At 39.2% G+C, this 13532-nt stretch overlaps 1 protein-coding gene across 17 annotated transcripts in view; it reads right to left on the bottom strand.

Moving 5' to 3' along the window:
* KALRN (kalirin RhoGEF kinase) overlaps positions 1 to 13532 on the bottom strand; it is a 504304-nt gene that overhangs the window by 196548 nt on the left and 294224 nt on the right. For all 17 annotated transcript variants that reach the window (XM_068687540.1, XM_068687542.1, XM_068687541.1 and 14 more), the window contains one exon: positions 1348 to 1517. In XM_068687540.1, the coding sequence (XP_068543641.1) occupies positions 1348 to 1517 (170 nt within the window). The remainder of the gene's footprint in view (positions 1 to 1347; positions 1518 to 13532) is intronic.

Below are 13532 nucleotides of genomic sequence, written 5' to 3'. Positions count from 1 at the left end.
AAGATGCATGGATGGATGGAGCCTAGCTCTGATCCCTTCTTCCCAACTCTGGTCTCAGCCAACAATACCACTTGGGTTCCATGTTCTCCATGATGCAGGTAAGCCTCTTTCACCAAGAAGAGGCATTTATACAGTCTGTCTCTCCTTGTGGCTGCCTACAACTGAATGACAATCAAAACCTAGAAAAGACTTTCAAATCTTCTTTTTTTTTTGTCTTTTTTCTTTTTTTCTCCCAACCAGTGGAGAAGACTCCACATCCAGGGTGATAAGAGAAAGTATAGGGGAAAGCTCAGCATTTGGCTGTAGTAGAAGACCTAGAACCCTGCAGGGTTCTACCAGGGTGCTTCATTACCACCTTGCAATAGGCACCTTTGGCTCTTCCTATGCAAGAACTGAAGGCATCAGACTCAAAAATCTCAGGTTGGGGAGGAAAACATAAGACCTGTACCACTTGGATATTACACATGTAGAAAGAATATTCACACTATATACAGGTAGATGAGGGGAATATGTAACAATATAAATAAAAATAAATAAAGAAATGTCTCAAGAACAAGGGACTCAATGGTCTTGGTTTTGAACTCAGTAACATCTCTAGTATGCAGGAAAAATCCACTGCTGTCAATGACGTTAAAGGTATAGAAAATTGCTGTAAGTAAAAACAAGTGAGAAAGCTCTCAGAACTAAAACTCTGGGGTAAGCTTACTGTGTGCTCTGCAGATATTAGTTGTTACACTTACAGACTGAGAAAGAAAAAAAAATAAATCCAAACACCCAACTTCTCTGAGCCAGTCACTTTGTGTATTTCAAATCAGATAAAATGAGTTTTAATTCATAATGCAAATAGAGTTGGCAGCACAGAACCCTTCTTGACAGTAAGAATAAACCCCTCATGGACAAAGATAAATAGAAGGGTGCTGCATGCAAAATAAAAGAGCAAAGATTGTTAGACATGCATGTTTTACTATGAGGAATACACTTCTCTTACACCAAGAGTAACCACATAAATCACAAGGCCTCAGCTCACAACCGTTTAACAATCTTCTATAAATACCAACTAAAAATATTCACCTGAAACGCATTTGTTTCAATTCACTTCACTGTGCCTATAAATAATCTCCCTGTCAAACAGCAACCCATGCTGATCCACAGACTACTCTAATCAGTCCACATAAATCACTCATTGCAATTTCAATATATTACTCAAAGAAACTGAAGAATAATAAATAAGCAAGGAATGAATAAACTCTCCCCATTAATCCTAAACTTACACTTCCCCATTTATGCACACCCAAACCACAGCAAAGACCAGATTTCTCAACACCTGTCCTCCAGGTGGATGCTTACCTGAGCTGTTGGATTAGATCTTCCCCTTCTTTAATAACATTGAGGGTTGCATCCAAGGTGGCTGTTTGCTGCTGCTGAAACTGCTTGATGAGCTCCTGAACCGCATCCACGGAGTCAGCACAGACATCCTCTAAGAGCTCCTTCTGCAGATCTTCCATCCATGTCCACAGCTGGGAAGGAGGGGAGGGAAATATAAATCAGAGAGGGATTGAGATTTAACCCTTTTGCTCTCTAATTCCAGATCAGAAAGCATTAACTAGGGCTGCATATTTCACAGGAAAACTGACCTGAAGTTTTTAAAGACAAAAAGACACTGGTTATTCAATACTGGTTGATGCAATCCCATTTTAAGCTACAAAGTAAAATAAATATAGTATCAGATAATATTTTTTTTCCAAAACTTATGTGTGTTTCAGTCTAATATATGACAACAACTAGCCTAATGGTATTCTTCCCATTAATTCTTTAACACAAGTAATGAATTACAATGTCTTATAGCTGTGATAACCTAGCCCTTTCAGGAGCCGTGTGCCATCAGCTCCTATTAATTTCACATGCTGCTGAAGCCTGTTGCAGGACTGAGACCTAAAATATTTGTTATGTGTGTATAGTACTGACTGAAGTATAGCTGTAGTTGCTCAGCTATGCCTTCCCAGGCAGAAGGTTTTGTGTTCTGCTTTCTCTCTCTCTCTTTTTTTTTTTTTTTTTTCTCCCCTAAATGTACCTCAGCCTCTGCTTTTTGACTTTTGGAAAGCCCAGAAATAGGAAACAGCAATCTCACCAAGCTATCTCACACAGATCCATTCATTCTAAACAGTCTTGACTACCAATTTCAAAACAACAACAACAACAAAATCATTTGAGTAAGTGCTCAGATGAGAATTTCCAGCCAGCTGTTCAGCAGATATCTGGACAGTGGCAGCAAGCCCCAGCCTCTCCTGGCTGTAAAGCCTCAGAGCGAACAGAGGTTTCCCCTTTAAGCTTTCTCTGAAAAGTGAGTGTAAAATTGCACCAACCGAGCAGGCAATCTGCCAGCAAATCCTAATGACTCCGCCAGAGAGACTATTTTCTGTGCCATGCCTGCCCCATTAACCCACATTCTGCTGGTCTATCCCACGAGGTAGCAGGATGCACCACGCCGCACCACTGCCCTGGGGAATGTCAAAGGATGCTGTGCTGCCAGCCCAGGGAGCTGCAAAGCAATTTGTCTCACAGGGAGCTGGAGGTACACGTGAAGCAGATGACAGACGCTGTGTGGGGGCGGCAAGAGAGCTGGTAAAAACGTCTCTGTTCAGAACGAGACGCACTGGATCCCCATCCTACAGGATTTCTTCTGCAATTGTGAATTCTGCCTGTCCTTGTACAGCGAGAGGAACAGAGAGATGCTCCAAGTGCCAGCTGATAGAGCTTTTCACAGTTAGGGTCCAGACCTAAGGCTGCCACCCTAACCTAAAACAAAACAAACCAGAACCTGTCCCAGCATGTATGGTGATATCAGAGGAAAAAGCCCAGTTCCCTATGCCCTATCCTCACCTCTGTTTCTGACTCCTTGCTTGATAGGCTACAAGCCACTCATACATTTTAAAATCTCTGCTTAATTTGAAGGCTTTTCATTAAGCTTTTCAGAGTCAGCTTTGAATATTTAGGGTGAACCCTTCTGTTTATTCATAAGTAGCAAAATCATAATTCCTACTCTACTACTGGCCTAAAATGGAATGTGTCTGCTCCGTTTATTTATATATTTTCACTTTCACAGAGGAAAGACATGATATAAAAAGGCAAATATTAATACAAGAAAAATATAATTAAGTAGTTAGCCTTATAATATAGAAGAAATAATGAGAACATATTTAAAGAAGCAAGCAGAGAGCTTTTCCATTTGTGGCCTGAGTTCCGGGTACTGAACTCTGAGAAGTCGTTGTAAAGGAAAATATGTTTGTGCCTTTATCTATGAGTCACATTCAGAATCATCCTGGTTTTGAGCTGATCCCTGCTCCCGCTGAAACAGCAGGGACAGCTGGACTATAACAGGCAAGGACCATTTGGGGGGAAATATTATTTTCTCTGCTTATCAGATCTTCAAGTCACAGAGCACTTTGTAAATATAGAAGAGAAAAATGGCCATGCATATAAATCATTCTTCTGTTTTGAATTGGGAAAGCCAGTATATTTTTAATTTCTTGCTGCTTTTTGTCTTTTATTTTATTTTTTTTTCCACTTAAGATAACAAAAAAAAGCTCAGAGAATTTTGTTTACTAAAATGAAAGTGAAATAAATAACTTGCTTTGTTGGTAGCAATCTTCAATTTTCCTGAAAATATCACATTAGAAAGGGCAGGGAATAAAATTTCCAACCCCCCCACTGGAACTTCAGAGGAAACTCCATTTTCAAAAGTGTCTCCAGGACCAATCTGTCAGCAGCAGCCAAAAGGATTTGGACTTCTAAGATCCTACATCATGTTTTGAGTATGTTTCTACCTCAAAGCAGTTTTGAAATACTTAATAAACTGCACTGTACTCACCTGGAACAGAAACACTTGTGAATTTCAGAGAGCACTCAGATATATGAACTCACATTAACTTCAGATGTTCCCATAAATGACCTCTGATTGTAAGGATTTGCATAATAAAAGCTATCAGAATCTAGGTCATCCTTGACTCAGAGGCCTCTAATCCTTTAGACTCCACCAATCCCTGGGAAATCCTAATACAAAGAATCAGTCAATATTAATAAGATTAGGAAGATCTTTCAGGAACAATTTACAATAGGAACCAGGTTCAAAAACCTCCTACGTTATGTGCTACAACTGATGGCACCTGAAATAAATTACCACCAAGCCCCATTTGTGAATGCCACAGAAATGAGAAGACGAACTCCATGTCACCACAGCACCAAAGTCAGATGAGTTGTTAATCGTGAAACAGAAATCACATCCTGGCTTGTTCATGTTTGTCACAACTAAGAAAATCAGTCCCTATTAAGGCTTGATGTTTAATTCTAATGCAACTATTCAACTACTTTTAAAAATCCTCACTATTAAAACGCCAAATCATCAGACACTTTGTGCATTTCCTAATTCAAGCTGTGACACTCTCTTAAACAGCTAGCTAGCTCAGACTGAATGCACACTTTCAAATTTTTGTTGAAATTTGATATATCACACAGGCCAGCTTTTATGTCATATTTGCAGAATCCAACTCTTTTCTCTTTTATTCTTTGCATGAGCAGCATTTGTGAGCACCTGTCCCATTCCCATACACGTTCCAAACTACTGCTAATCTATCACCGATCCGTAAAGGAGGTGTATGTGTGGGGGTAGCTGCAGACATTTAAAATACTAGCACAGTATCTACACATCCAGCTGCAGTGACTCTGTTTCTCAGTGATGCACATGTCCAGAATACATTCTCTCTACATTGCATTGCTTAACACACTCTAATCCACATATATAAAATCCTGCAAAATAATGAAGAAAAACACAAAAATATTGTTTTTCAAATTGATCTGTGCTTTGGTACAGTTAACTGGATGTGGAAAGACTGATGCATTAGTGGCAAAACCTGAATTAATTCTATCAGAAAGAGCCAGCCGCAAATCAAACTCAAGGAAACTAAGTCTACAAGCTTTATAAGTGTTGATTGTGCTGAAGTCTAAAGCAAATATCTAGCCCTAAAATGATCATGCTGCTCCATAGAGGATCCAGAATTGAGACTTTATTTACCAAGGTAACCATGGCTTTTAACAAGAAAAACACCTCTCTTCTTATTACTAGGCCAGTGGAAAAGAAGAATGAAAGCCACCTCTTCTGGGGGAGCATCTGGCACCTCTCTAATGCACTGTAACAACTTCTCTGTCTTTCTTGGCTATAAAACACAGGCAGTTTCTCTCCATCCAGGAGACAATACTGCTCTCTATTCCCAGCTATTTTATCTGATGCAATACCCTTCATTTTACTCAAGTACTTAATGAGACCACTTACTGGAGGTTTGAAGGACATCTGTGCCTGTCACCTAGAAATTAATGCTTCTGACTTAGAGCAAGGGACCACTTAAAAAAAAATAAATCTGAAACCTAGAGAGATTGCTGAGAAAATCTTGCCTTCATGTTTGGAATAAATATTAAACACCCAGTGTTTGTACACTGCGATGTGCAAATGTCACTGATGAGTTTTAACCGCCGCCTCCAAAATATTTTAAAAACACTGAGTAATGAGACCAGGGAAAAGCAAAGAAACAGTCAGTTCAATCCATGAGAACAACCACTGTACATTTTTTCATTCAAAACAAGGGTATTAATGGAAACAAGCAACTTTCCAGGGTATATCATCTACTCCTTTACAGTGTCAGCAAAGTGCCATGTGTTGCAGTGAATGCCACAAGAGGATTTTCATTCCAACTCAATAAAGTGAATGTCCATCACAGAAACCAAGGCTAAAGCACAACTGAGAAGAATTCAGTGAAATATGGGGGTCTTCTTTCCCCACCTGACTTGCATTGCACACAGAAGTGTGCAGAGAACCAAGAGCATGCTGAGAAAAATAAAACAGATTTGTTCCAAAGAGAGATGTCCATCCATGCAATTTCCCCCTCCTAAACCAGGCTTATACAAACCCGTTCCGAGCAGTAAAACATCTAGCTATTTTACCATCCACAGAAGGAGGTCCCATAAAGCCTAGGAGGGGAGATAGATTTGGGAAACAGATTCTGTTTCAGGTTAATTTATGGCAGGACTTCAGCATGTGCATATGTTCATGTACCTGTTGTGAATCTGTTTTCACTGTGTGGCCTTTCTAATTTTTTTTTTTCTTCCTTGATTTCTCTCCACCAACATGGTGAAGAAAACAAAACTTCTCAGCATAACTAATTTCCAACAGCCATTGTTCGTTCGCACTTAGAATGCATCCAGGGCTGTTTAAATTGAAGGAAGTGATGGTTATAAATTAAGAGCATACTTCAACAACACTTTCTAAAGTCACAAAGGCATATTCAAGGTCTGATGGAAATGTCAATGGAAACACATCAAACAATGTATGTAATGATGGGCTGTAATGTGACCACGTGCCACCAGTGAAGTGTCACATGATGACAGCATACCTAATAAAATGTGACAAGATAGGATATGACCAGACACTACATGTGATGAAATGCCACAATATGCGACTTCCATGGTAAGATGCAGCTGGTGAGACACCCTGCTGCAAGATGTAATGTCAAATATTACCAAACTGGTTGGGAAGAAATGGTGAATGGAAAAAAAGGGAACGTTCTGTGATAAAAAAAAAAAAAAAAATCTGATCTCTTCCTAACCTCTTTCTTGCTTTTTCCCTTTTCCTTGCCAATTTCTTGACATTCATCCTTGGTTAGGTTGCATCTGGTGCTTCTGTATGCTAACACGTTTTAATTAGTAACCTTGCCTATGGCAAAAGGATTTGCAATGCCTAAACATCTGATGCTTTTTCCAAGTCCTGCATGGACCAGATTGATACAGCACAAAATAATCCCCTCTCAAGGGAAATGTGATTTGGGTAGTTACACTTCCATCAGGGAGTGTGAGATCCCCAGCCCAAGGTCATGTAAATGTAATTCAGGGCTATTTGCTCTAGGAGAAGAGTTGGCTTATTACTGAAGAATCAGTTGTAAATGTTCTATGCTTCTGCTACCATCATGAATTGCAAAAACATGTTCACCTTCTACTATAATTTTAATATGTTACTTGTAATTACAAATCTGGATGTAATTAGCTGCAGTAATTGTACTAAGCAAATCAAATTTCGCACATCTCCATACTGATATATGCTTGGAGAAGTTCTTCCTACATCAAAAGATTTACTCAGATTTACACCAGTGTAATACAGTACAATTTGTTGCAGGAGGAGCTTTCCATAGCTGCAAAATATGCTCTACAAATTCAGCAGTACACTTAAATAAATCCAGGTACCATTAAGTTTTCCTCTAAATTGTTCCCTGACTCTAAACATTTTGTTACTTCTCATATGGGGAGTTGCACTACCTCTTCCCTCTGTGCTTTTTCAATAGATTTGCTGTCTGACTTGCAGTCTTACCCTGATCTGCTGCTTTGAGACCTTTGTGCAACTTTGAGCTCTACAAAGGAATCTAGGAAGCTCAGAAATAAATCACTTTTGACACTTCTGAATCATTCTGAGACTTGCTAAGGATTAAACAAACTTGCGACCTTTCTCTTACCAAACAGTCCTATGGAATCCATTAACTGGAACCACTACACTGACATTAACCATTTTAAACTAGTTTTATAGGCTCTCTTGCACATGTACACTTAAGAGGCAACAGAACATGTCTTTTGAGTGATGGGTGAATTATAGGGGTGCTCCTGTAATGCTTTGAGGAAGAGTACTCCCTACACAAATTGTCACAGGCACTGGCTGCCCACTCTGTTGCCTTTGTATACAACAACAAAAGCTGCAAGCCCACACACTGGGAATGTGAGAAGCCCGTCTTCCTCATTATAAGCCCTTCCTTCCTTATTGTAAGACTAATAAAAGGGTACTTTAAGAGAGCTGGAGCCCCTTATTTAAAAGTGCTTATAAAGCACCCTTCTAGTTGCAGTATGAACCGCTGTTACTTGGAGAGCACGACATACAGGCTGAAATCCCATCTCCATAACACACAAAACACATGCAAGGGTTTTCTGAAGCTGGTAATATTTGATTCATAGGAAGCAATCAGTCACAATACCAGCAAAAATGTGGCTGTCAATGTACAAATTGAACTGAAGTCTGTAGGAATGGAATCCTTTGGTAAGGACATGGGAGAAAGATGGAAAGAACTTATCTTCCATGCATCTGCCTCAATTCTGCTGAAGGTTGGACATTTAATTTTATTAGCTTGATTCTGTCTTACAATTTTTTTATTTTTTTTTTTAAGGAAGATCACAGATGGTAGAATTTTATTCACTAGAGGTCTGGCCACACTTCAAACTCCTCTGCTCAAGATCTGGATGTGCTACCAGGATATCACAGCTCTCTCCACTCCCAGCTTCTTAATCCTTCATGAAAAAAATCTTGCTTCTAGACAACAAATCGACAGGGAAGGGTGGCACACTGCACCACCCCAGCTGTCCTCATTCCTCAGCCCTCAGCCTCAGAGCTTTGCTAGCATTACAGAAAAGATTTAAACCTGCAAAGAAACCACCAACAAAGCAATGACTGGTGAATGCTTACCTTTGGGTCAAAGCCACAGGCTGTGCTCTGGAGATGGAAGAGGGTTTTGTTCCTATTTTTTTTTGCTTCATGGTAATTGATTAGTAGTAACTCAGAGTCAACTTTCACATAGCTCACACAAAAATAATGCTTGTTTTACTAGCAGAGCTCTCTCTATAGCCCCAGTTACCAGAATCATAATGGTAAGCTAGCAGGTAAAGAAAAGCATCTGTCTTCTTCAAGGCATCTGCCTTCCAGGCAAAGGGCAGCATACACATACATTTATGTTACTGATGCATGCAGTGCTGTCTGTTCCCTCCATCCACATCTCCTGCTGTCTGCCAGCAAATCCACCTCTGATGGGAACATCAGAACATTTAAAAACCTAGCACTTACTTGTTTAAAAAAAAAACAACAGCATTTACTTAATCTCTTGTAAAAGCATTTGCTTCTTCCCCTGACCTTATCTTGCAAGTTCTCTGTTTACAGTATTCCCTCTGATCAAACTACACTGATTCAGCTCCCAAGAAGAACCATGCTCTTACTTGTAAAAAGCATAAATTTAAAGTCTGATGTTTCACAGTCATGCAGTGAGAGAAGGAGCAGGTATTTTCACAGTCCACTTTTGTTTGCTGTTTTAGAAATCTCAGCTGGAAATTTTAGCCCATTGAAGGAACAAAATTTTAATCTTTTTAACCAGACACGTGGTCTTCATTCACACCCTGAAAAATGCTGGCATATGAGATGCCCAGTCAGAGCACATTTTAAGCATAGGGAGCCAATTTGAGTCATTTTAGTGTTTTATGCTTTCACTGTTTTAGATCTGGCCATAATATGAGAAAAGCAACAAAAGCACTGACCAGGATGGCAGTTCAGGAAAGAAGTGCTTTTGTGGGAACCATGTCCCCAGAATGAGACCTTTTCAGAGCTTCCAGAAGTTGCCAGAAAGTGGAATTGCTGAACTGATTATCGCCTTCATCATAAATCTGTATAATCTGATGGGTGGTTGCTCTGAAATGTCAATATTAACAGTTAAAGTAAAACAACCAATTATTAAGTTCAGTAAGATTAACTGTGAATCCTGGGTCAATTTACCACAAATGATAGGATATATCCCTGAACCACTGCCATGTTTGCTCCATGATTAACTTTGATTCATTCTGTCAACTCTTCTGACTCGAGTCAATAGCAGCAACCCTTAGCCAGTGAGCTTTTTGCTCCCTGCTTCCCAGAAACTTCCTCAACACGAGATCCAAACCCTGTCAAAATTAGTGACCTACATTAAAATAATTTCCTAATCATGATACTCAATCGAAGCAGAGAGAATTTAATTTCACAGCCCTTGGTTATCAAGCAAAATTAAGTTAGCAGTGCCTGCAGTAAAACACTTCCTAAACGATGGGGTAAACCCACTTCCATTACTCACTTGAGTAGCCCCACTGATGTCTGTGGGGTGACCGAGGTGACCTGCTGAACACAAATAATGTAAGTCTTTCTAGGAAGCTGCCTGACACTTAATGGTCTAGGACTTTGTTCTCAGTCTCACATGGCCTTATCAGACAAGCTGTTCCGAGTAAAACTTTCCATACCAGGTATCTGCCTAAGGCTGAACTTGATGAATTTTGAGGTAAAAGGTTCTGAATGATAGGAAGGGGTAAAAAGAGTTATTCTGCCTGTGTTAGAAAAGGAGTCTTATTTCTGCTTGCATGAGATGCTCCAGACACTCCATGCTTTTAAGCAGGGGTTTGAAATTTTGCAGGGATACCCTTGATGTAAAGAACATATATTATGTCATCCCTGTGAAAATCTGCCCAAATTTGGTCACTCAGAAGACCTCTGTCAAATTCCAGTTTGCACACGTTCAGTAAGAACCTGCTAAGAGTTTGGCAGTTTTTTTTTTTTTTTTTTTTTTTTCTCAACATTAAATACTTTCTGAGCTTGCTCATCATCCATTCTATGGGCCAGGTAGGCCTGGCAGGCTCCTCATGGCACTGCAAGCACTGAGTGCCTCCTTGTACTGCTCTGACCCACCAAAAGCCAACAAAGCCTGGACCTGCCTCTCCTACTTTTCCTGGTTTTCACTGTTCTGTTGCAGGGCTTGGGGCAACACAAAGGTGGAAACCTGAAACCCACTGAAAAATGGGAAATTTATAGGTGGTAAGACATGCTTTCCATATCCCGAAGAGCTATGAGGCATTTGCAGAACTGTTTTGGAGTTCAGGTTAAGACCCATGTGCTGTAAATGGATCCAAATAAAAAGAAGTTCATCCTTGTATTTTAAGTTAGTGACTTCATGGTCAGCCAACACAAGTAATGCAACAAACCTTTACTACAGCTACATACAGAATACAGGTATACTTTCTCTTAAACACCTACGCAAATTCTAAAATCCTGCAGATGGAGACAAGACTTTATTTGCAGGTATCACATACATATAAGTGTGACCTAACCTCAACATTTACTTGACAAAAGCAATTTCTGGGCCTTTCTATACTGTTGTTTAAACCTGTGACTCTGAAGTTGAATCATAAATTGCTGGTAGCACTACGTCCTGCTTCCTAAGAAAGAGAAAACAAAACTGTGAGTACTAAACAGAAAATCTGTAGGGAAAGTGAGGACGTCTACAGTATATTAAGTCATTATTTATTTATGCAAAAATATTTCAAAAGTTAGTAATGATATAGAAATGTTGATAGAGCCCTTTTGTGTCTACATTTTTATACTTGGAATGATAAAGTTCACTTCAGAACCATAAATATAAAACTGTGAAACGTTACAATTCAGACAAATAATTATTTGCACTGAGGTTTTTCAGTCCGCAGGGTGAGATCTTATCACATCGGCGAACTCTTCTCCAGGAGGCTCAAAAACTATTCTCATTTAAACAAAATGAAATGGCAGCCAAGAATCTTGTATTATTATTTGATCCTAGAAGCTGAGAGCTCACAAAAGAACATCAACCATCATGAGATTTGTGATAGAATTGCAAGATCTGGCAATTCTGCCACTAATTGATTTAGATCTGAAATAAGATCCTGAATTCAATCACACTTAATCCTGAGAGAAATGATTCAGGTACAAGTCTGTTGGAAGCATTTCTCCCTCTGACAATAATTTATAACTTTATCCTGCCATGCAGATAATTGGATTTGATTCCCAAGGTAACAGGTTTCTGCTCATACCATCAGGAATGCCTTGCCTAAAAGAGTATAAAAATATTGATTAAACACTGAGAGCATCATGAATACTATAGGACAGTGAGACAGAACATCTTTTTTATAGGAAAGGCATCAGGACAACTACCTCACTCACGAGTTATGATACTAACAGTCACTTAAGGGACTGCTCTAAATTTGTGCTTCTAAAATGTTTCTCCCATTTCAGAAAGTCATAATTTCAGCCTATTGCATGTATTCATACAGTAAGACTGCTTAAAAAAAAATCTGAATTATTGTTATGTTTAATTGTTAGTCTTTCATATTGCCTCAGTTGTATAGGTCAATGTTTAGCATAAAGAATCCTATCATGATTATTTGACATTAAGTGAGCAGTGATTCAAGTCTGCTGTGGTATTAAGAAAAAATTGCTCCTAGCTTTCATTGCTCATGGGATATCTAGATTTAAATTTAATTCAGTACTATGTATTGTCCTGAAGAAATTCTAGCAAGGAAGATTTTTAAAAGAAACATTTATTTGACAAGATGGCTTTTTAAAAATGGGAGCTGTTAAAAGTTTCTCAGATGCTGGAAATCTTAGTAGTCACACATGGAGAGGTGAGCAGAGTACAGGTGAAGCAGTGAGAAGTTCACTGTTGATGCACTCAGCCACGTCTGGGAATTATTGCATCAGAAATGCAATCCATCTGCTCTAGGAAGATTGTCAAAAGCAACGTGTTTGCTGCAGGAAGATATTTCAGATATTTCCATAAAAAACATGTCAGTAAGACTGATTCTTTCTACTTAACTCTCCCTTTCACCAGTTCTGTCTCAGTAGATTAATATATCAAGAAATAATGAGAATTTGGGAAAGTTAGATGAAAAATACATCTAGGCCATAGTTTCCTGCATTATTGCCAAGAAAACACTAAGCCAACTGTTTATTCATTTCCAAGGACATAAGAGAAATACTTGTTAATAGTTTAAGAAATGGTTTCTTTAAGAATTACAAAGGCCGAAATTAAAAATGACAGTTAGTATTAAGTAATTAATAATGTCGTTTAGAATAATGCAAAACATGCCAGGTGTTAAACACCCTAACATGCCAGCCAAACAGCTTTCTCCTTGCCCCAAGACACTCCCAGGTGAAGTGTTTAAATGGGCACAGTACAGCACAGTACCAAGCACAACGCTGCAGGTAGGAGAGCAGGGTTAATCAGGGAGCCATGTGTTGGCACTGTAGCTGGAATGCCTCCTGGTAAAATAGCAGCAATGGATCTCAGATGTTCCTGTATTTCACTGCTGTAGCAAAAGGGTTTTTGCCTTGCCATCTGCTAGAATTTAAATCTGACTCCACACTCTTTCTTTAGCTCAGCTAAAACTGAAATTGACTCAAACAGAATTTTGCTTGATAAACCCTACCTTTAAAATTGGAATCTAACGTTATCTTTGGTGGACTGAAATGCCAACTAATACGGTGGATTTACTTTTAAGCAATTTTGGGAAACTAGCATGGATGGTGCAGGTCTGGCCTGGGCAGGTGGCTAGAGCAAGAACTTGCATTGGGTCCAGCCCAACCCTGTAGGCTGGGAGTTCTCACCACAGCTGGGTGCATCTCCTGGTCAGAATCTGGGAAGAAATCAGTTGAGTTCAGATATGAAACAGAGAAAGGACATAATATTATCAGAGGCAATGTGGAAAAGGAAAGATGTTTGTATTTCTTCATTTTTGACAAATTCCACTATCTGTTTTTCATGTTGAAAAACAAAAAATACATTGGTTAACACGTCAGTTTAGAATACATGTATATGTGCAGAAACGCACCACTGAAGGAGGCAGGTAGTGACACACAA

This window comes from Anas acuta, chromosome 6 (assembly GCF_963932015.1).
Source record: "Anas acuta chromosome 6, bAnaAcu1.1, whole genome shotgun sequence".
Lineage (NCBI taxonomy): Eukaryota > Metazoa > Chordata > Aves > Anseriformes > Anatidae > Anas > Anas acuta.
Note: the sequence above shows the minus strand (reverse complement) of the source record. Positions and strands in the feature narration are given on the sequence as shown.